The 23239-nt window shown below is 32.6% G+C and overlaps 3 protein-coding genes across 5 annotated transcripts; 1 reads left to right on the top strand and 2 right to left on the bottom strand.

Moving 5' to 3' along the window:
- Positions 1-1811: 1811 nt before the first annotated feature.
- Positions 1812-7674, bottom strand: LOC124838128 (uncharacterized). 3 transcript variants are annotated; one of them, XR_015784396.1, is made up of 12 exons: positions 7468-7668; positions 7255-7376; positions 6904-6957; positions 6564-6665; positions 6143-6219; positions 5683-5806; positions 5392-5456; positions 4912-4981; positions 3091-3166; positions 2877-2955; positions 2572-2796; positions 1812-2081 (listed from the first exon to the last, which is right to left on the bottom strand). XR_015784396.1 is itself a non-coding variant. In XM_088107064.1 (11 exons), the coding sequence occupies exons 1-11, from the start codon at positions 7578-7580 to the stop codon at positions 2668-2670; spliced, it is 987 nt and encodes a 328-aa protein (XP_087963190.1). In that variant the 5' UTR covers positions 7581-7674; the 3' UTR covers positions 2506-2667. The 3 variants fall into 3 exon arrangements, 2 of the variants coding, with proteins under 2 accessions (XP_087963190.1, XP_047169606.1); XM_088107064.1 differs by lacking the exon at positions 1812-2081 and having other exon boundaries at positions 2506-2796; positions 5416-5456; positions 7468-7674; XM_047313650.2 differs by lacking the exon at positions 1812-2081 and having other exon boundaries at positions 2506-2796; positions 7468-7667.
- A 2236-nt stretch (positions 7675-9910) lies between these two features.
- On the bottom strand, positions 9911-12676 carry LOC124838122 (pollen receptor-like kinase 4). Its single transcript, XM_047313642.2, has 3 exons — positions 11829-12676; positions 10850-11470; positions 9911-10744 (listed from the first exon to the last, which is right to left on the bottom strand). The coding sequence occupies exons 1-3, from the start codon at positions 12457-12459 to the stop codon at positions 10089-10091; spliced, it is 1908 nt and encodes a 635-aa protein (XP_047169598.2). The 5' UTR covers positions 12460-12676; the 3' UTR covers positions 9911-10088.
- Positions 12677-13937: 1261 nt separating this feature from the next.
- On the top strand, positions 13938-15930 carry LOC148204103 (uncharacterized). The gene is made up of 4 exons (XM_088108011.1): positions 13938-14383; positions 14477-15005; positions 15116-15374; positions 15575-15930. The coding sequence occupies exons 1-4, from the start codon at positions 14007-14009 to the stop codon at positions 15703-15705; spliced, it is 1296 nt and encodes a 431-aa protein (XP_087964137.1). The 5' UTR covers positions 13938-14006; the 3' UTR covers positions 15706-15930.
- Positions 15931-23239: the final 7309 nt, after the last annotated feature.

Raw genomic sequence — 23239 nt, 5'->3', positions numbered from 1 at the left:
TTAAAATGTTTTCAAAACATATTGATATATAACAACATAAATAGAGAGTATACATTCATCATGTTATTCTTAAATATTTTTAAAATTTATATTTTTCAGATACTAATAGAAAGAAGATAATTGCGGGTTTTTACTATATTTATATATTTATTGATGTTTTAAAGTAAAATTTCATATTACTTTTTATAAATATTAAAAAGTAAAACACTTTAAAAATTTGAGTAAACTTACTATATCAATAAGTTAATACTCTTAAAGCAAAAACAAAATGAAAAATTATATGGTGAAAGAAAATTTCTTCCAATCAAACGAAATTAATAAAAAGAAGTAATACATTTTTTAATTACCTAGAAATTTATTATTTACATTATTGAATCTTCAGAATCGATAACCAAATATTATTAAATAACAAAAACACAACAACAAATAAAAATATTTAAAAGATTAAAACAATAAAATGTACGTCTTATAAATGATTTAATGTGGTGATAAAATTAAATTTATGTCACTACTATTTGAAGAAAACCACAAATTATGTAAATATTTAAAAAAATGAAATAAAAAATAAAAGAATTACTAATGAAAGCAAGTTTTATAAAGTGATGAGTTAAAAAAATTATGTAATATCCTTTTTATCATTAATATTTATGTAAATATGCGTCAAACAATATAATAGTTCAATAATTAATACTGATAATTATTTAATTTGTCCATCAGGTCAATTCTTGATAATTTACTCTTGTCAAATACATAATCTTAACTCACGAAATTAGGAATTATTCCATATTTAAAGTAGCATCATCATATTTGAACCTTTAATTGCTTTATCACTTGATTAAAAGAGTAAAGCCTTACTAATTTATCAACAACTTTAATAAATGTTTACACTTTGAATTGTCTTATTGAATATTAAAATTATATACTATACATAGATTGATAATTTACAACTTAAAACTTAATAAGATTGATGATTGTTATAATTTTTTTATTTATTTACTTTTGTAAGCTAAGCTTAATGTTTATTTATTGAATTTATTTTTTGTATTATTAATAAAAAATCATTGATAAATAGAAGCATGTGTGAAACACCCTGATCCACGTATTTGGTTTTCTTTGGTTTAATCAGTTAACCAAACGATGTCACTAATTTTTACTATTTTTTTCACGATTATTAAATTATTAAATATTTTTAAAATATTAAATATATTGGTGTAGTGATAATGAAGTTTAAGAATATGAACTTAAAACTATATACAAACTAGCCAATCTTGATTGGTCGAAGAATATTAGCTTAATTACTTAATTTTTTATAAAATATTAACAAATTAATGTAAAAGAACACTGTAAAAAATTATATGTAAATCCAAGAAATAACGAGATGAAAGAAAATAGACCCTCACCTTGAGAAAAAAAAATTGTAAGGTCGTGTCTTAAATTCTCACCTTTATTTTACTGATTATGTAAAATATAAATTTAAATAAATTTAATCTTATGAAAAATATTTAATTAAAATATTAATTTTAATAAAAATATTTTTATAACATTTACATAAAGTTAAATTTAGTTTTAATTTGAAAAAAAATATTATTTAATTTTAAAAAAAACTAAATTAAATTGAAACTCATACAATGATTTCATAAATAAAATTAAAAAATTAAAAATTATTTTTTTAAAAAACACAAAGGTACACATAACACATAATTAACGCTGTTATGATATTAAGAAATAAGCTAATTATTATACATTTTAAAAAACAAAACCTCAATTGAAACCAATTAAAAAGTGTTGCATTCTAACATAATGAAATGTCTACATAAAGTCTAACGCTTTTTAACATAATGAAATGTCTACATAAAGTGTTGCATTCTATAGCTATCTAAAATGAAGCATTTTCAATGAGATGCTAAAAGAGATGCCAGCGGTCTATAGCTATCTACAATAAAGTGTTTTCAATGAGATGCTGAAAAAGATGCCAGATGAGATAAGTGTTACGAGGGTATTAAATCAGGTCAGTGATCTAATAGGACAAAAAGACCCCCAAGTTATTTTGGATGTAGACTCGACTCCTCCATAAAAATATCCTAATTCAGATTGAAAAAATCAACGGTATAGCATTAGGGAAAATTTATGGCAAACCCGAACTTATCAAACTACAAAATTATATTAATCCATTTAAAAAAGTAAACTAAAAAATAATTCCAAATTAAAAATACATATTTAAAGGTTAAGTTAGGCGTAATATTTTAATAAAATTTCAGTACATATATTTTAACAAAACTATTACTTTTTTATTATTTTTCTGACCATAGCATTATTGTTAAAGATGAATAAATCAAATTTTATATAATTTGGTCTAAACCTGTTTAAACATCAGATTAAACAGGTATTTTTATCTACTTTAATTTAAATTATTATTTTTCAAATATAATCCGATCTATTTTATGGGTTATTCAAATCGGTCCTGAATCAGATTTATTTTACCAACTTTACTCCTCACTTGTAAAATTAGATAAGGCGAAATTGATAATAAATGATAATAGAATCTAAAAAAAGAGTTGGGACGGTACAAACCAGGAGCTGAGTCAATGCTTATCCACTCCTTGCAGGTCTAGGAAATGATACACTATGACAATGACCCGTTTCCACCAATAGAATGGGAAGGGAATGTTAGCTTTTCTTTCGGGAGGCCCTCGTAAACATATCTTTGATGTTGTGTGATTCTGTCTCCAATTTTACCTTCTTCGCTTGTCTACCTTTCTTTACAGTTGTGGCCTTCTTATCTTCACTCCGTTGTTCCTGATAATCAGCAGTATACAAATTAGTTCAAAATGAATAACAAATCCAAAGACTTATTCTTCTTCCGTCCCAGTAAATACCTGTGATTCGTTACATAAACCTGGGTTACTTCCTTCAGCATATACTTGTACTTTTCCAGTAACCTCAAGTATATTTAACCTGCAAAACTAAATATTTTAAGGAATATATCTTAAAGAATCCCATTTCAATCCCTCTATGGTTTCTCTTGTAAGTTATCACCACAAGGAATATTCAGGTAAAATCTTTAAAATAAGATATTATAAAAGGCTATACTTTAGATGGTTACACAAAAGCTCCAGCCAAGGCTTTTCCTTCAAATACTCTCCTAATATACAGACGGCATCAATCACTGCATCGGTAACACAAGTGCGTGAATGCACAGCAAAACAGTGAAACAAAAAGGCCATATATGCATTTTTAAGTATTAAGAACTGTACCGTATGACTGTCTCACTAATTATTGACTGTCACGGTCCATATAGTCAAGGATACTACGAGAGTAATTATGATGACCATTCTTGAGATCAAACAACTATAATCTACAGACAGAACAATCACCTTTTAAGAACGACTAAACCTGATTGATGATCAATTTCCAGCAAAACATGATTAGTACCAATTGTCATTAATAATCCAAAGTCTATTATGAAATTTATAAATATAGATTTGAGGTAAAAAGATAGATGATTGCTTTTATTACACATTAATTCTATCAGATTTTTACTGATTTTGACATCAAAGTATCTTCTACTGGTAACCTTTTTGTCCGAACAAAATTCCAAGATGAACATTAACAAAGACATGCAGACATCAAGGATATATAGTCAACCGATAACCTCAATCCCATAACCAAAACATTTTAGTGCTCACTATAGGCCCGAGAAATCAGTAAACAACTCAATGGTGATCACCAAGAACATGAGTACAACTGCTCTGACAACTAGCAAGATCCTATAGAGCTGATAAAGGAGATGCAACACCATATGCAAGAGATGCAGAGAAGGCACAAGGAAGAGTTAGCGGCATTGAGGGCCGAGAAAGTGACCACTCACCAAAAACAGACGGCCCAGCATTCCATGTTGGGCGGTTCTGGCCTGCCTGAATAAGCAAGCAGAAGGACCAACCAAGACAGTTCAAGAAGGAAGCACAAGAGCAAGCAAGGGAGCTCCTTCGATACACACAATCCACACAATCGGCTTGCTACCATTCACGCCAGCTATCATGGAGAAGCCCATGCCCGAGAAATGGACGCCTCCAACATTCAAGAGGTTCGTGGGTCAACTAACCCATACGAACATTTTGGAATGGACTTCAGATTACTAACGACTTAATCATGGTCCAATTAGTACTAATCATGTTTTGCCTTAAGTTAACCATCATCAGATTTAATCGTTTTTAAGGGTGACTATTCGATATGTAGGTTATAAACATTCAGTCTCAAGGATGGTCATCATGATTAATCTCATCATATTCCTGACTATATGGACCGTTCAATCAATAGTTAGCCGAACGGTCACAGGTATAGATAGTATTGGTGGACCAATTATTTAAATACACGATTACAATGAAACATCAACACAGACGTGTATTTTGCTCATGCCACAATCCAGAATGAGGGAACTGTATTCTTGATTGGAAATCCCTCAAATAAGAGGGTACAGCAGTAACCATTAGTATATTTTCACATAGTAAGAAAGAAGATAGATAGCCTGTTAACAAAAAGGATAAATTCCACTATCCTTTTTCTATCTCCCAGGTTTAACAAACAGAACAACATGCAATTATTTATTTCAAGGCATTATAGAGTATAGTATATCTTTCCTCATTTATTTTAGCCTTTACATAAAATAAAAATGTTAGTTCTACAAGTTGCCATTGTATCCCTCATCACAGTCGCCCATGCATACAGACACAATACAGTAAAAGGCATGATAAATCTCCAAAGTATTACCATATTAAAATGTCTCCCTTTTCCATATACAAAGTATTTATATTTTTTTTTTCCAAAAGATAAACACTTGACTAAGTATTTAACCTCAGCAGAATAAAATTCTCCAACAGCCAACAGAACACAGAATGATAATAAACACTTTACATGTGTCTTTCTCTGATTGAACAGCATAGTTTTTGTCCAAATTGGGCAGTGTCTGTTTTAGCTGACAAACCTAAAATAAGACAAACCAAGTTAACAAACTTCCGACAGGTAAAAGGTTTTCTACCATTTAAATCAAAGATGGCGTCAAACATCAGCCAAAGATAAATAGAAGTTTGAAAGCAAACTACAAGCAATTTAACTATTTCCTATATTGCTTTATAGGTGGATGCATGTATCAGCAATCAAATATAAAATCGACGAGACATGTTTCGGTGTTTGTTACATTTTCTCGAAAACACATGATGAAGTTCAGGCATCCATAGGCCAAATATCATACCTCCATTATAATTAATGGAGGATTGAATTTTCTGCGCTGCGCAAATACCATGTCACACGTATACTAGTTTTTTTCCCTGAATGAGGGGGAAGCTTAAACATCACATCAACCAAATGACAGTAAAGGAAATAATATAGATAAACCTTATAGCACAACCAACGTAGAACCTTTGAGTCATCAAGTCTGAAGAATTTTGAGGATCCAACTTCTGCATATGCATGCGTTAGAAGACCATGAGAATTAGAACAAAGAAAATGATTAACAATGTTGTCACCATACTTTTATATCATCAACATTATAAAAAACATAACGTCAACAACAAACTTCTCAATTTCTTTCCCCAATATCCGCCCAATAAATAACTTAAATCATAAGAAACATGGCAAACTTTCAAACTCAAGTTGTAAATAGAAAGAGTACAAGAATATAGTCACCTTTGATTTCAGAAACAACTTGCATACAGTTCTCCACAACAGACATTAACTGCATATATCCTGGATAGCCATCAATAAATAATATCTCGTCCAATTGCCTGAACCTGCCAAGATCATCCCCTTTCTGCGTGCATTTCAAGAAAACCAGCTACATTCAGAGAAGTAGTTTTTCGGGGTGAAAATACTATCTAGACCTAATTAATCCATTCACAACACTAAAAGGTAGGAGTTCTGCGGACCTCCAAAAAGGGATATCATGGATTTTGTGTGTAGAGGTTTCTTTGAGGATATAAACCTATAGTTATTAGTTTGGGTGGGTTCTATACATAAGGTGTCATATGAGCAATTAAAACTTTTGTTCCGTTTAATAGTTGATCAAGGATAAGCAAATGGAAAATACTTCGGAAATAAAAAATGTCTTCGAATTCCCATGGCTCAAACGAAATATAAAACTTATTACCTTCATTCTAGCCTCCTCAAATATAGGCAACATGATGAAAACAGGATCAATTGGTGTGGATAAATACAACCGACCATCTGTTGGGGAACAAAAACAATAACGATTAAAATTTCTGTTTAAAGTGCTGCTTAGTTTCTCCATTAGTGAAAGACCTAGAGAGTAGAGCCTACTGACATGAGAAGAGGAAACACAATGCTTTCAATCCGAAAAAGAACAAGAGATTTTTCGAATTTTTTTGTGTTGATTAGGAGTACAAGAATATGGCGTTGGCAGACCAGGAACAAAAAAGTATTGTTTTAGTAGAAGTAAAAGATTTGTATATAAGAGATCAATGAGAGAAACAAAGGTACCTAATGCAACATAAGCATGAATAACAATGCAAAATGCATACTTCACACGTAAGCTATTCAAACATCTCTACCTTCAGTTATATAATCTCCCAAACACCAAGACCCGTACAAGTTCTTAAACCACTGAAGTTCTTGAAGCATTCCATTTGCAAACAGATACTGCGTTGCATTTCCTATCAAAGAAGCGAAAAATATGTAAAAACTGAAAGAGAGCACACGTTCAAGAAGCCTTAATCAACTCTAATTCCTTGAGAAAGATTTATAGAAAAAATGTGTGTGATGTGATGTGGTTGACAGGACTAACAAATTGTAATCAATTGAGGTGGAAAAATCACAATAAACAATATTTATATAAATAAGTAACAAAACACTATGAGAAGTACATAAAATAATGGATGTTCTTCAAATTACCAGATTTGGGATGGCGGAGCAATATCATCTGTCCCGGACCAACGGTGCCAGGATCTTCACTCGCATAATAAATAATTAAATAAAATGCATTAACAACTTATTATAAAGTAATGCAAAAAATATTAAAAATATATATCTCCAAATGGCGTATAACAATCACAATATGGTCTAACAAGAAGAATATAAATCGAAATGAATGATCGGCAGCAATACATTACCAGTGCCATCGAAAATTAATTTTGGTATTGTTTTCCAGTTCGTGTATTCTGTCTTTGATGCGACTATAATTTTATAGATGGAAATAAAAAAGAACAGAAAATAACAAGAAGAACTAGTGAGACGTAAATTTACCCGGCGCCACGAGAACCCGTGGTTCTTGAACGCCATCGCACCAACTCATAGGCTTAGCAGAAGAGGATTCAAAAGCCCTAACACTACCAGTCACCGATCGTTCCCTTCGCCAGCAACCGTAACTGTAAATGCAACTGAATACAGTTAATCTCACACGTGAATTGCAGTGTAGAAATACAGCAACACATTAGAGAGTAAAAGTAGGGCACTTACATCTTAGAGTAAAGAGACTGTACAGGGAAGATAACGAGGGAGGAGTTGGAGTGGCGCTGAATCGCGAAATGAAGTACGCGCGGGAATGTGGAGCTCACCCACGCTCGCGCCATTAACCTTTCTGCTTTTTTTCCTTCTCACGAGCGGGCCCTCTCTATACCAACCTGATCAAGCCCAAAGGGATTTTTTTTTTCTTGTTTTTGTTTTATAAGTAACTAGTAAGAGACCTGCGTATGCACGGGTCTCTTAATTATTTTTTATATAAAATGTATAAATATTAAAGAAGCAATCCAATATTAAATAAAATTATTTGTAATATTTTTAGAAAACTATATAACATAATAAACCATTATATTAGTTTGATAAAAATTAAATTATTAGACACAATGTAATATTAACTTTGTACTTTGATAATAATACTAGTTGTTTGATTATTAGTAATAACTTTATCTATGTATGTCATATAATTATTTTCTCGGTTACGGATCAATGTCAACTATTATTATGTATTTTTTGAATATTTAAATGTTTATCTTGGTTAACCTTGGTCTTAGATGCCTACTTAGTCAAAACGAGAAGTTATGTTGAAAATACTCTGTCAAAGTTAATAAAAATTTATAATTAATATGTATTAATTATAATTATCTATTTATTGATCTTAAATCTGAATTTATAATTTTCAAAATAAATTAACAAACGTAATTATAACTCAGATAATCACACTTTATTCTATTATAATATTATTATAGAAACTTTTCATTCATATCAACTTAGATTCCTAGCATGTTAATTTCTTTGCTTATTCAGTTCATCCAGACTATTTATTAGTATTTAATTATTAATAACAACTTTGTTTATGTATGTCATGTTATCCAATCAGCTGGACCAGGTCCGACCCATTACGGGTTGGTTACTTAGTGAGTCAACTCAATCCGAGTCACTTATTAGCAAGCTGAAAAAATTTGAATCCGGTCCAACCCACCACGGGTTGGTGGGTTAGACGGGTTGGCTCACTGACTCACATGAGTTTTATTTTTAAAATAAATTATAATTTTTTTAATTTAAATGTAAATAAATTTCACTCTAAAATGATATTAAACTCTAAAGATAATTAAAAAAAATATATCATACAAGGTAATAAAAAAACAAACACAAAAGACGAACAAATAAGTTTTTAATATTGATATTTTTTGTATCATTTGTCCTTTTATAATATTAGAGTCTTGAATAGATAAATCTATAATATTCTTCTCTTGAAATATATTTTTTATCCCATCTACAATATAATAAAAAAATACTAATTAATAATATTGAAATACAAAATAATAAATAATTAAATTAAATTAGGTGGATTGGTGGACTCATCACGGGTTCAACTCTGTGAGCCAGGTTCTAAGTGAGCCACGTTGAAAACTAACCCGCATAAAAAAAATTACAGTTTTTCAAACCCAACCCAACTCAAACCCGTGGTGAGCCAAGTTGAGTCGCGGATTACAACTCATTTTGACAGCACTTCATGTAATAATGGAATTTACAATTGACTTCGTTATTTAGTTGTAGAAAAATAAATTGTGAGATTAGTTTACGTAAAGGAGATAAAAAAAATGTTCTTTTAAGTTATTAAAAAAACTTATTTCATCTTACCTTATCTTTATTTTAAAATATCAGTTTTTTTTATAGTTTTTACTGTTAAATAGTAATTAATTCTTATCTTTTTTATATTTGTAATTTTTTTAATGATTATTCAGTAAAATAATTAACAAAGGTTGTGAAAGTTATATTCATTACTTTGAAAACTATACATGTTTCAACAAACTATACTAAATCACACTGATTATATATATATATATATATGTTTAGATAGGATTGAGATCTTTAACTCAATTTTATCATTCAGTTGTCTATTCTCTCTTCTCTTTGTCTTAAATGCAGGGAGGATGTATGCAGAAGACACACTCATGTGAGTGAATTTGTGATAATAATCTTATAATAAAGATTATATATTTATAAATATTATAATAAGTTTACCATTTATGTCTGACTCATTAATCACTAATAAATGACTATTGCTTTTGTTAATTATCAATCAATAATTGTTATTCTCGTTCATTAGTGACTATTATTGTTTAGAATAATTTCGAGATCGGTTGATCATTTTCTCTCTTTGGACGGTCACTCGTTCCTTGTCTGACGTGGTGACCATACAATATATATATATATATATATATATATATATATAATCTTATTTGAATTATTAAAAAATAAAAATTTGTTTAAAACTATAGAAAGTGTGATGTTATTTATAATCTTACAACATCTCCTTTATGTGTCAATAATTTTGCTAAAAGCAACCACAGCCTGAGAATTATTAGAAGACATATGAATACATATTTTGGTTGATTGAAGTTTATTAAAAATGTCATCTTATTCAGTAATTATTTTTCCCCTTACAACTTTGAAAGTTTTACATAGCTAAGACGGTCCATCTCAACACCAACAACTTATTACACAAGTCCAAGGCTAAAAATTGTGGTGAGTAATATTATACAAAATAAATGAAGAGTTTGAAAGCGAGAGAGATAAAACGAAGTGAAGAAATGAAGAGGAGGAAGATCCATTGATCATGAAATAGACTGTGAGAGAGAGAAGTCATCGAGACTGGTAGAAACTGAGTAGAGATGATCCAGTTCACTTCCACCTTCACCACCATCGTCACTCTCCTTCAACTCCTCAATCTTTGCCACAGCTTCCTTCCAACCCCATCTACTCTCCAAGCTCCATTCACAGCATCCCATTCCAATCCTTAACAGCTTCACCATCTCACCCTCTCCACTCCCTCTCCCAGGAATCTCCTTATCAAGCACCTCCGCATTCCACCCTTCGCTCACTATGGAGTTCACCCACGCCGCCAAATCCTCATTCGCTCCCTTCCCATGCCTCAGATAACTCGCAGGGAACTTCCCCGTCAAAAGCTCCAGTATCAGAATCCCCAGACACCACACATCGCTCTTCTCGCTTGGCTTCTCAGACTGGCTCGCCTCTGGAGACTTGTAAGCCACCATGAACTGCTGAGCGTGGCTCTTCTCCACCACTGCCACAAGTCCGTACTCTGCCAAACGAGCCTCGAAGGAACCGTCCAGTACAACGTTTGACGATTTCAGATGACCGTGTGGTAAAGCTTGGTCGGGGAACTCCGTGTACAGATAAGCCAATCCCCTCGCCACTCCTTTTATGATCTTCAAACGAGTTGCCCAGTTCAATTCAACTCCGCTTCTTCCTACAAATCAATTACAGACAACATTACTCAAATGGGTATGGGATATTTTAAGGAACTGAATCTAAAGTTCAGATTTTTAAGAGTAAAATAACGAATGGGTCATACCGTGAAGATGACTGGCCAAGCTGCCATTTTCAGCAAAGTCATGAACCAAAAGCTTCTCTTCTTTTCCGTAGTAGAATGCAACGAGAGGGAGTAGATTGGGGTGTGACAATTTTCCGAGCCTGCTCATGTGGTCAAAAAACTCTTTCTTCCCCACGCCGTTCATGTGCTTGAATCTCTTCACCACCACCACTGGCCCGTTCAGAAGCATGGCCTTGTAAGTGGATCCAAAGCTGCCACTCCCCAGAACCTCAGCCGAGGCCCTTAGCAGGTCTTGCAAGTCAATCCCCTCCCTCTGGTTCCCGACGAAGTTCAACCCTCCGTCTTCACTTTTCTTGGATTCAGCTGTCACAACAATGGATTTGGACTCGCTAGAAAATGGAGTAACGTTCTGGGGTTGTGCATCTTTGACCAGCACGGGTTTCTTTCGACGGTAACGGATGATCAAGAGTGCTATTATTGAAGCCAGCACAATCACCCCCACCACTACAACAACTGTTAGGATAATGCGTTTTTTCTTGTTTTCTTTTTCTGTATGTGAATTTGGCGGTTGATCAGTGTCCGATGGTGGGGTGGGGCTTCCAATGCAGGGGCCTAGAGGATCTCCGCATAGACCTGGATTACCTGTTTCACTAGAAAAATTAGATCAGAAAATTCAATTTCAAGCAGCATAATGCACCTTAGTGTAAAAGCTATCTGTGGTGAATGTACACTTGGAGCTGACCATGAATTCATTATCATGGACGGTTGTATTCAATTCTGTGTTCAAATGCTGAAGAGTTTTCTTCAGATAGTCGTTGCCATAATTAAATTTCCTTGATTAAGATTCCGACATTTAACACTGATGTGAACATGTCATCGAATGTTCCAAATAAGGCTAAAATAAACGGCAACAAACAACGAAAGAGAACAAATAGTAAAGTAGATAATCTCCATTGGTAGAAACTATAAAGAGAGAGAGCATAGATGGCTGTCAACTTACCAGCAAACGAAGTTGGATCCTTGCCGCTTAAGCTTTCTGGAATTGGACCCTCTAATTTGTTGTAAGACAGATTAAACACTCTGAAATCACTCTGTTGAAATTCTGGTATGTTTCCTTCAAAACTATTTCCATGTATGTCCACATCAAAAAGTTTAGGCAATTGAGCCAAGGACGTAGGAATATGACCAGTGAACTCATTTTCAGCCAAGAATACTCTCTTGAGACGATTCATGCCATCAAAAGCATCATCTGGGATTTCACCAGAAAACTTATTATTGCTCAGAAACAACGCCCTTAAATTGACAAGCTTCTTCAATTCGGGCATTGGACCCTCGAAGTTGTTGTTAATGACACTAAAGCTGTTCAAATTGGACAACAGAAGCAGCGTGTCTACGTCAACAGTGCCACCCAGTCCCATGTGTTCTAATCTCAAGCCATGAAAACTCTGATTGAAACACAGTACACCAGTCCAGCTGCACACACCGATTGATTGGTTCCCCCAGTTGCTTAAAGCATCAGCATTGGACAAGAATGTTTTGAAGTGGATCAGAACTTGAGCATTGTCAGCGAGTGAAGGCAAAAAACAAGTGAAGAGCATGAGAAGACAGAAGCACTCTACCATATGCGCCATAAGAACTTGGAGAAAAAGTTTTTGTTGGCGAGTTTAGAAGCAGGAGAAAAAGGATAAAGAAGATGAAGGGATATGAGAAATGTTAAGCATTTTGTGGGGTGACATTGACAAGGACAAGATCGTTCCCACAAAGAATGAGCTGGTGAGGCCGGCCTATGTATAATGTAAGTGTTTGGACTTCATTTCCAAAGATACTTTTGTTCAATGGTTATTTATAATGCTGGTTGTGGCCTGGTTAAAAGCTGTCATTTCTTGTTATTGGAGAAGGTGATGCCTTCTATCACATTGGTCGTCTCTAAAATATGCATAACAACAATTTTACGTGACTTCTATTTGTCTGGTGTGTTTGTTATGATAGGAATTTGTTACACTACATGCAAAGAGATTCAAATTACTCATATTTTCTTATTTTATTTTATTATGTTTTTTTTGAGAGTTAAGTTCTTTAATTTTTTTGTTACCTATGATATATATTTAATAAAATAAATCCGTGCGTATTTGATTCGATTTATTCTTATGAATTTCTTCATCGAGGTTGTTGGGTTTTTTTCTATTAAAAAAACTCTACACCAATTAACTGTGAGCATTTCATTTAATAATTTTTATGTGTATTTTTCTAAAATATTGTTCTTCAGATTCATTGATATCCTATGTGGGATTAATACAATGATTTAATCAGGATTTGATCACTTATGTGTTCATGTCAAGACACTACTTCCAATTCAAAGACTCATCTCCAATTTATTCTTATCTAATACTCACTTAAAATCTTAAAAAAGGTTTTGAAAAAATTAAAAAAAAAACACCTGTACATTACCATAAATCCCAATAGAACAAATACTCAAAATAACCATGGTTATGTAAAAAATAAAAATAAAAATAAAAATGGATTATTGAAGTGTTGAAGAGAAAAATAATTTGAAACAACGTGTCGTGTGTGTAAGAGATTCGAAGGATTTGTTTTAATAATATTAGTATTGTGATTATGTTTATTGTTGTTTGCTTATATATAAAAAAGTGATTTGATCACAAATGAATTTAATAATGAAAGTTAAATTGTTGTCACAATCAATAAAAAAAAGAAAGCAAAATAAATTGACAGGTAGACAATGATCAGTTGAAGACTAGCATGACAACAACTAAATACTAATATACTATTATATATATATGTGTGTAATTTTATTATGGTTAAATTTAAATAAAGACTTTATTTATTATTAAATGAAACGTTCATTATTCCTAGCTTAACATGTAACCTGAAGAATTCTCACAACGCAAAGTAAGGTTTATACTTTTCTTTCTTTATTCCTTTGTAAATCATATTTAGTTAGCAAAATGGTTTTTAACAGCCACTTTTTTTAAACAATTTACTATATAATTCAATTAAGTTTCTTTAAAACTCTAAACTAAGATATTTACTGTCTTTTTCCTTTCTATTTTTCTCCATTAACAGTAAGTAAAGAACACCCTCAAAAACCCATCGCTCTGTTTCTTCACTTTTCTTTGCTCTGTTTCTGTGTCTCATATTACTCAAAAGAAACCCAACGATGAAGCCCTCCACAGAATCAAACAACACAATCATCATCGACATTGGTTCCTCCATCAGAAGCCCATCATTCGTGGAAAAACACCAACAACTCAACATTCCCTTGCTCCTCCGACAACCATCTTATGCCACCCACGAACTGCAAAACCTACGCACAACCCTTCAATGTTGTGCTCTCGACCACTCTTCCTTCCTCACAAAACTCGTTTCCTATGTTGTCTTCGTGTTCCTCACCATCACTGTCCCTCTCTTCACTTCTCTCTTTGTTCACATCCCGGCTTCGCAACTCGACCCCTTTAGCTTCAACAAGCTCCTCCAACTACCACAATCAGCCCTCGCCATTTTCGCCTTCTTCACCCTCTCCCGTTTCTTCCCAAGGTACCAAACAAAAAATGTGTACACTTTAGTTATTCATTTTCTGAAACATCTCATTGTAACGGAATCGTCAATTCAATGCACATGAGTTTGCAGTTATGGGCTCAGACAGCTTCTGTTCCTAGACGTGTTACAAGATGACTCCATCAATGTCCGACGTGGGTACACGCGCCACATTCAGAAAGCATTCAGATACTTAGCGTGCATGGTGTTACCTTCGTTCATCGTGGAACTTGTTCACAAAATCATCTTCTTTTCCAGGGTGGAAATTTCTGTTCCATGTGGGACCCTCCTGAACTGGGTTGTGTTTGTTTTGGTATTGCTTTCCTGGGTCTACAGAACGGGGTTGTTCTTGTTGGCGTGTGTGATTTTCAGGCTTACCTGCGAGCTTCAGATACTGAGGTTTGAAGGACTGCACAAACTCTTTGAAGGGCGTGAATCTGATGCAAACACGATATTCAGAGAGCATGTCAGAATCAGGAGACAATTGTGGATAACAAGCCATAGATACAGGTTCTTTATAATAAGCTGTTTGGTCACAATCACGGTTAGTCAATTGACCTCTCTCTTGCTGGTTTTGGAATCCAAATCTGACACCACCTTCTTCAATTCTGGTGACCTTGTGGTAAAGCTATTTCTTCACTTCATTAAGCTTTGTTGTTCTATATTCTTACTTGGTCAATGACATTGCTTGAACTTTAAAGTCTCAGGAGAATTTACTGGTTTTTGGTGCAGATTTGTTCTGCTGTGCAGTTGTGTGGATTTGTCTTGTGCTTGAGTGGTGCTGCGAGAATCACACATAGGGCTCAAGGGATAGTGTCAATTGCAGCAAAGTGGCACATGGTGATGACCAATGCATCTGCTGAATCAGACCAGTGCAAAGGCGAAACGTCAGAGGTGTCACCTAGTCCTTCTGCTACTGATTCCGATTCATCGGAAATACATATATCAGTAACCCCACAACCTTGTTCTTTCCATACCAGACAAGCTTTAGGTGAGCATTATTATAGTTTGTCTTACAGATATTTTCTTTGAAAATGTTTTTTGTGTGTTGGCTAGAAAACCAGATTAATTTCTGTGCAAAAACTGAATTATGTGAAAGGTGAAAATTACATATTTATCAAACAATGTCGTTAAAATAATTAAGTTAGAATTAAAATTTATTTTCTAAAATTTTATCTGCAATTGATGCAGTAACATATTTGCACCACAACTGTGGAGGGATAACACTGTTTGGGTTTGTACTTGATCGAGGATTGCTTCATACTCTGTTTGGATTCGAGCTATCTATGGTGCTTTGGATTCTGAGTATGGTGGTTGTTTAGTGTTAGAATAAAGAGCAAAAAATGCCTTCCTTTACAAGAATGTGTATAACTCTATATAGCTTGTGTTCTTTTCACTACTATATTCAACTGTGTGTAGAATTAGAGTTTATCATTTTTGGAACTAGATCAAATTTTTAGTGCACTCTACATTATATTTTTTTATTAATTTACATAAATAATGTATTTTTTATAATTTTTAATGCTTAGTTTTATATAAAATTGATTGTGATAACTTCATAGTTTTAAACAATTTCCTCTTTATTTTTTTAATTTATCTAAATTTAAATAATATTTTCCTTTGGTTAGAATAATCGTGAAAAATATTAAAAAGATGTCTAGTTATGTGTAAATTAAAGTTTTTACATCTTTATCTAACTTTAATCTAGATTGTGTACATACGGGATATAATCTCGATTTTTATTAGAAAATAATATTAAAATATCATGTATATATATATATATATATATATATATATATATATATATATATATATATATATATATATAGAGAGAGAGAGAGAGAGAGAGAGAGAGAGAGAGATAGATTGGAAACTACTTAGCATTATATTGTCCTATATTTAAAAATGTTAATTTGTTGTTATTATTATGTTCGTAATATTAAGATTAAGGATTGAATTTCTTTAGACAATTTATATAAAAGATTAAAAAAATTAAACTCTAAAAAGTAAAGACTGATAAAATAAGTCATTGAAATACGAATTTTGTAAGATTCTTGCTTTAGAGTAAAAGTGACAAAAGAAAAAGTTCACTATTATAATATTATAATTTATATAAAGTAAAATAAAAATCTATAATATAATTATTACATAAGAGATAATATTACATTTCTATAGAAAAACTTATTTAATAACTTGATGTTTTTACATGATTATAATATAATAATTTATATAAAGTAAAATAAAAATCTATAATATGATTATTACATAAGAGATAATATTACATTTTGTAACATCCCAAAAGTACAGTATAAAATAATATACGAGAATCATCACATATTAATAATACAACAGATCAGTTCTACACAGAGCCAGATACTATTATGGTCGAACGGCCTTACATAAGATCGGGAAATTAAAAATCGTACGTTAGCTACCCCTAGACCGAACGGTGTACAAAATAACTTATACCGAACGATCCTACAAAAGATAAAGCTAATAACAGACCGAACGTTCCTAAGGTTCGGCCTTCACTTCCGCTGTGTTTTCCAATACTTCTTCCAGCAGCTCTTCTCCTTCTGCTCACATCCACACGGATGATCATTGCAATAGGACAACGACAGGACGCACAACACAGACAAAATGATAAACAGGGTAAGCTTATGTAATTTAATTTGTTCAATAACAACATACAACATTCACAATTAAACCAACAACACCCAAATCATCATTCATACATCAAGGCATGCAATTGACGACCACTTGACTCTGATTGTCCGGACTGTATGAATCCTGTGTAGCTACGATGTTCGTGCACCCGAGTGATGTAGTAACTGGGATGCCCTCAATAGTTGTCACCCGAGGTTAATCCGTTCCGTCCAAGTTAACCTTATGGACTAGGATCTCCTGTCATTCCCACACATGACTCACTCCTCTCTACTTGAGAATGAGTAATCATGGAATATCAGGATAAACGTCCGCTAAGCTTTGCCCACATTCATATTTTACCAATCAATAACCACTTTCTGAGATATTCCTCCCTAGAATACTTGTTTATAATTAAACTATTTCATTCACATCACATTTCAAATTCTCTTATACTTCATCATTAATACATTCAACTGAAATACGATCACCCTCTCTCATCATAGCATAAGTCCAACTGGAATAACACTTCTTAGAAAACTAACATGACTGAGCGTTACTTATCCACTTCAATAAACAGACCCCTAATAGTTCAAACCGGACGCCACGAAGCTTAGGCCGAGTACTAAGACTTTAGGCCAAACACCTTTTAAAGACCAACATTGTTTGACACCCAATACTAATACTGATGAGAAATTATGAAATAACGAACGCTATCGATTTTGGCTGAAGACTCTTATTCTAAAACGGTAATAATAGATTACTGTAAACGAGACCCAACACTTGGTTTAAGATCGAGCCATGTAGAAACCAAACACTATCGAACGAGCGTTGGTCCAAGACCAAGTACTTATCAGGAACGAGTGCTACTGAGGTCGAATGCTTGGTCCAAGACCGAACACTAATAAACTTACATAAAACGAAAGAATATATATATATATATATATATATATATATATATATATATATATATATATATATATACAATCACACACACAATTGTGCCACACTTATTTTTAATGAAAAAGAACGATAACGTCTACGACCTTAAGTAGTATATAATACATTAACTAAACTGTTTAGGAAACCCAAAGAAAGACTACACTTAGGCCGCACACTCATTTATACATATCTAGTATTATAACACGATCTTCATTAACGAAATTCCTTGTAGAAGAAGAACTTAATATAGACGGACGCTCAAAGGAAAACTGAACGGTTAATACGAACTCTTGGTCACAGTTTACCTAATCCTATATAGTATTACACAAAACTCTTAGATACTATCCCTAAAGCATGAGGAATCAGTTAAGACCATGCACTCCCAAGAAGAACCGAACGCTCGTTAATGACGCTCGATCATACTATCACCTTTACTCAAAATACTACAGTTCGAATATCAATCCCTATTTCAACTCAGTTCACAACGTATATCATTCATCCATCCACACATTCAAACAAGCAGTACACGCATATTTCATACTCATCAAATAGTCAAACAACGTATCATGCAAACATACCAACGTTCAAAACAAGAATTTAATCAAATTATATAAGCTTCTCTTACCTCTATACTTAACTGAACGCTCAACGATGTAGAATAGAGCTCCCCACTACCAAAGACTTAACGTGCGACAATCACGTTTTAGCAATACGGCTCAGAATCACAAACTGAACGGTTTAAACGAAAGCTCTTGACGTCGGGAGTGTTCAAACGGTGCCTAAGAGGTGATCGGAAGAAGAAAAGGTGTGATTTTCTTAGACAGAAGATGGAGATGGCAGAGAGAAGGAGGAGAAAATGGTTTCAGCAGTTTGGAGAAGAAGGAAGGCATGCAGAGAAGTGTCACGACATTTGAAATTTCGCATTAAGTACTGCCGTCACCCAAGCCGAACGACCACTCTCCTACAGCCACCTGTTTTCCACTAACTGAAACGCTCACTCACTCCTTGGCACATGGATCCCACTACTTGAGGGTTTTGAGTGTGTTTTAATGGGATCTGACACATTTTTATAGAAAAACTTATTTAATAATTTGATGTTTTTACATAATTAAATATATTTGTAAAGATCTCTAACTCTAAGCACTTTGAACTTTCCCACAGTTTTTTAAAATGATACTTGTCCTTTCTATTATGAATGGAGGTTGTATATATAAAAGAGACTCTACTCAACAAAATATGTTATATGATGATAAATGTGGTAATTAATTGATGTAATCAATATACCTTGTAGAATGTGCAATTTATACTATTGTTCATGAGTCATTACCTTACCTGTTAATGTTACATTAATCCTTCTATCCTTAGTTTAATTGAGAATTATCACGACTAATCAGTTTGACTCACATGATTTCATCATAATCAAACATGTGTAAGTCATGTACATGTCGACTTAGGCCAACATGTCTCAACCAGGTCATGTGTCGTTATGGTCGATATGTATTTGAACATGTATAATACATTAGTCCTCATACTTTAACATGTTATATGTTGTGCATAGACTTTTCACTGAAGTAAGATGTTGAGATTTGTCATGTTTATGAAGATTTTGGCCTTCAATTCTCATTTTTGTGATCGAGATACCAATCTCTAACCCTCGTCTTATTTGCAAATAATTTTTGTATTTAAAAAAATTATTCTTTTAAATTTGAAGTTTTAATATATTTTTTAAATTATCAAGCAGATCCAAAATTTAACAAGATAAAAATTTAATTATTAAACAAATATAAGATTTGATATGATAATTAACAAAAGAAAAAATTAAATATGGTGAAAATTTTAACTATTAAGTAAGTCCAAAATTCAACATTACAACCAATTTTTTATTTAAAAATTTTAGATAAATGAAAATTTTAATTATCAAAGAAAGTCTAATACTTGAGAAAATAACTAGTAATTTTAAAAATTATATGAAAATTTTAATTATCAAGTAAAAAGAATACCTAAGATGATAATTAATAATTTTCAATATTATAAAAATTTGTATTTTGCAATTTTAATTTAAAAATAAAAAGAGGTCTATAGGTGAAATATAGAATGACAAATAGCACAACTTTTAAAAATTGAAATAAGAATTAAAATGAAAGAAGCCCAGCCCAAAAGAAATTTAAAACAAAAACAAACAAGATTGGGTACAAGCAGCAATACAAGGGTGAGTGTTTCATCCTACATCTCCAACATCTCATCATATACTTTTGAAAATTTCATTTTTAACCTTCTAACATTTCATTCTTATCCTTATTTTACACCTCTAACTTTTTTAAAAATTTATCTTTTAACTTTAATAAATATCTCTTCATTTTTTTCTCTTTTCTTATTAAAAACATTATGCACCATCTTCATAATAATTAAATTTAAAATTCAAATATTATTTAATATAATTATATATTTTAATAATTATTAAAACATAATTTATATTATAATAATAGTTATATTAAAAATATAAAAAAAATTATATTAAATAATATATTTAAATATATTAAATTATATTAAAATATTAAATTAAATTAAATAATTATTAAATTTAAATAAAAACAAAATTTAAAAAACAATCGAATATCAAATAAAATTATATTAAATAAAATATTTAAATACATTTAAGTTATATTAAAATATTGAATTAAACTAAATAATTATTAAAATTTAAATAAAAAATAAAATTTTTAAAAAAATTATTCATCGGATATGGATATCCGTAAGATAACTTATCTATCCGATTAACAAATTTTAATTTGGTTTTTGTTTAAACTTTAATAATTATTAATTTTAATTTAATATTTTAATTTAATTTAATATATTTAAATATATTTAATGTGATTTTAAATATTACTTTTATTTTCATTATTATTATTCATATTTTAATTATTATTATTTTAATTTTTTTAATAAAACTATTATAAAAATATAAATCATATTTTAATAATTATTAAAATATAAATATAATAAATAATATTATAATTTTTATTTAAATTCAATATTTATTAAATTTTAAATAAAAAACAAAAGTGTTAATGTGAGAATCTAAAATCCGGATTAAAAGAGTGGATTAGTGCATTAGACTAATAGAACCAGAGTTATTATTTTATTATAAAGATGAATTTCTGAACACCCTGATTCATTAGTCTACTTCCACTATCTCTCTCTAAAAACTCATTTTTCAGATTTTTCTCTGCCTTCTATCTACCACATCTATGCCTTCTCTCTTCCATTCCTTTTCACTGAGCCAGTGGATTTCCGATCAGGTGGCACCAAAACGTCCGCAACGTAAAGGGCTTCGAAACTGACCAATTCATTTCGGGTCTTAGGCTGGTAAGTTCCTGCATGCAACCTCTTATTTGTTCTTGAACCTAGCACGTGAAATCTTTGCTGGTTGCATGTGTCTTGTGCTTTCATCTTTTTCATTTTTCCACACCATTCTAGTTCTAAGAGCCGTTTCTATCACCAATGTGGTGTTTTGTAGGATTTTGTTGAGTTCTCACAACTCGAGGTATTGTTAGGGCATTCTAGTGAGCTGTGATGTTCAACTCCAAGGTAAGAGGAGCTAGGTTTTCTTAAAATTTATTTTTATGAAATGTGTAAATATGTTGATCTTTGTGTGACCATGTTGTTTGGGTTGAAATTATGTTTTTGAGATTTTTCGTATGAACTGAATTGTATGCTGGAAATTTGTGACTGTGGATTTGGTTGGGCTGAGGTGATATTTGAAATTTGAGATGTTTAAGGTATGGGTTCAGTTAAATGAGTGTTCAGATGGAAGGTAAGGGAATTATACACGGTGTTGAGTGAATTAATAGGGTTTTAGGTCATATTGATAGGAAGTGAGGTAGTGATTTTGGGCACTGGAGGTCTTGTGTGTTCTTGTGCTGTTTGGATAGCTCAGATAGGTTAATTTTGACTTGTTAGGAACCTCAAACTGGTCTAAAACGAGTTACAAGTAGTAGAATTGGATTTGGGTCCTTAGGTTGTTGAGTTTGGTGTTCTATAGTAGAATTTGAGCCTAAACCACTTTAGAATTGTAGTAGGAACGTTTATGAACATCTAGACAAGTTTAACTAAGCATAAAACATGAAGTAGGGGTGTTAGAAGTTAGGGGCAAAGACTATAAATTGTAAGGGGTGTGGGGATTGCACAATTCTGCAGCATTTGCGTTATGCAAATTATGCAAACTCGCTATGCGAATGATCCCGCATAGCGAGTCCATGCAGAGGGTGCTCTCTGTTTGAGTCATTCGTTGTGCAAGCTGGTGCGTTGTGCGAATGACTGGAAGGTGCTGCTCTCTGTCTGGTGATTCGCATAGCGAATCCTGTCGCTATGCAACTGGTGATGGTCTGGAACTACTAAGATTTTAATTTGAAGGGCGAGTTTGGGCGCATAACGAGTCTTTGGGAGGGGTAGTCTCTGTCTAGGCTCTCGCATATCAACCTGGGTGCGCTATGCGAGAGGTTTGAATTCTGGTGTATGCTACGAGTCAATTCGCATAGCGAATTAAGGGGTGCGCTGTGCGAGACTCTCTTGTCCCGCCTTGCGAGTAGGATGCGCTCTGCGAATCCTTTGAGTCCAGATTTCTCTTTTGCTCTTGCTTTGGTTGAATTAAGTGTGTGGAATGATTAGAATGCATAGTATGTTGGTGGTAATATTATTATACTGAAAGTATGTGAATGTATGAGACATGTTTGGTGGTTGAATGTAACAAAGTGTGGTTATTGGACGTGATTCCATGCTCCTCAAGGAGAGGATTCATGGTGGTGCCCTTGGTATGTTTTAGAATGATTTGCATGGTAGCTCAGTCTTGGGGGTTATCCTGAAACTACAATGGTCAATCATTCTCAAGTAGAGAGGATTGAATCATGTCGTGAGTAGTAGCAGGAGGTCTTAGTCTTGGGTGCTTCCAGTATGGCCCAAGGTGAGTGATAACGGACTAATCTCGTGAGTGTGGAGGGTGATACCCATTGGCAAGCAATGGCTTTGCAAAGAAGTAGAGGCCACCATGAGTGCATGACCCGCCATAGCTCGGCAATCATTATAAGTCCAGACGAGTCAAGTGTAAAGTGTAACAATTGGTGTTGTATGGTTCATTAACTTTGAATTAAACTTGTAGGTTGTGTGTGATTGTTATAACATGATTTTTGTATATCTAGCTCACCCTTCTGCTTGTGTTTGTCTGTTGTTTGTGTTGTGTTTCTGTTGCAATGATCATCCACTTGGATGTGAGCA

This window comes from Vigna umbellata, chromosome 2 (genome assembly GCF_029865625.1).
Source record: "Vigna umbellata cultivar VRB3 chromosome 2, Vumbellata_1.0, whole genome shotgun sequence".
Taxonomy (NCBI): Eukaryota; Viridiplantae; Streptophyta; class Magnoliopsida; order Fabales; family Fabaceae; genus Vigna; species Vigna umbellata.
Note: the sequence above shows the minus strand (reverse complement) of the source record. Positions and strands in the feature narration are given on the sequence as shown.

Bases quoted from the DNA above. Each gene is read 5' to 3' on its own strand.
- LOC124838128 (XM_047313650.2), bottom strand. From the start codon at position 7,580: ATGGCGCGAGCGTGGGTGAGCTCCACATTCCCGCGCGTACTTCATTTC. The intron at 6,666-6,903 runs GTAATTTGAAGA...CTTCTTTGATAG, and splicing joins GCTCCGCCATCCCAAATCTG to GAAATGCAACGCAGTATCTG. The intron at 5,807-6,142 runs GTAATAAGTTTT...AAATGCACGCAG, and splicing joins TTGAGGAGGCTAGAATGAAG to AAAGGGGATGATCTTGGCAG.
- LOC124838122 (XM_047313642.2), bottom strand. From the start codon at position 12,459: ATGGCGCATATGGTAGAGTGCTTCTGTCTTCTCATGCTCTTCACTTGT. The intron at 11,471-11,828 runs GTAAGTTGACAG...CTAGTGAAACAG, and splicing joins GGATCCAACTTCGTTTGCTG to GTAATCCAGGTCTATGCGGA. The intron at 10,745-10,849 runs GTATGACCCATT...ATTGATTTGTAG, and splicing joins CTTGGCCAGTCATCTTCACG to GAAGAAGCGGAGTTGAATTG.
- LOC148204103 (XM_088108011.1), top strand. From the start codon at position 14,007: ATGAAGCCCTCCACAGAATCAAACAACACAATCATCATCGACATTGGT. The intron at 14,384-14,476 runs GTACCAAACAAA...ATGAGTTTGCAG, and splicing joins CTCTCCCGTTTCTTCCCAAG to TTATGGGCTCAGACAGCTTC. The intron at 15,006-15,115 runs GTAAAGCTATTT...TTTTTGGTGCAG, and splicing joins TCAATTCTGGTGACCTTGTG to ATTTGTTCTGCTGTGCAGTT.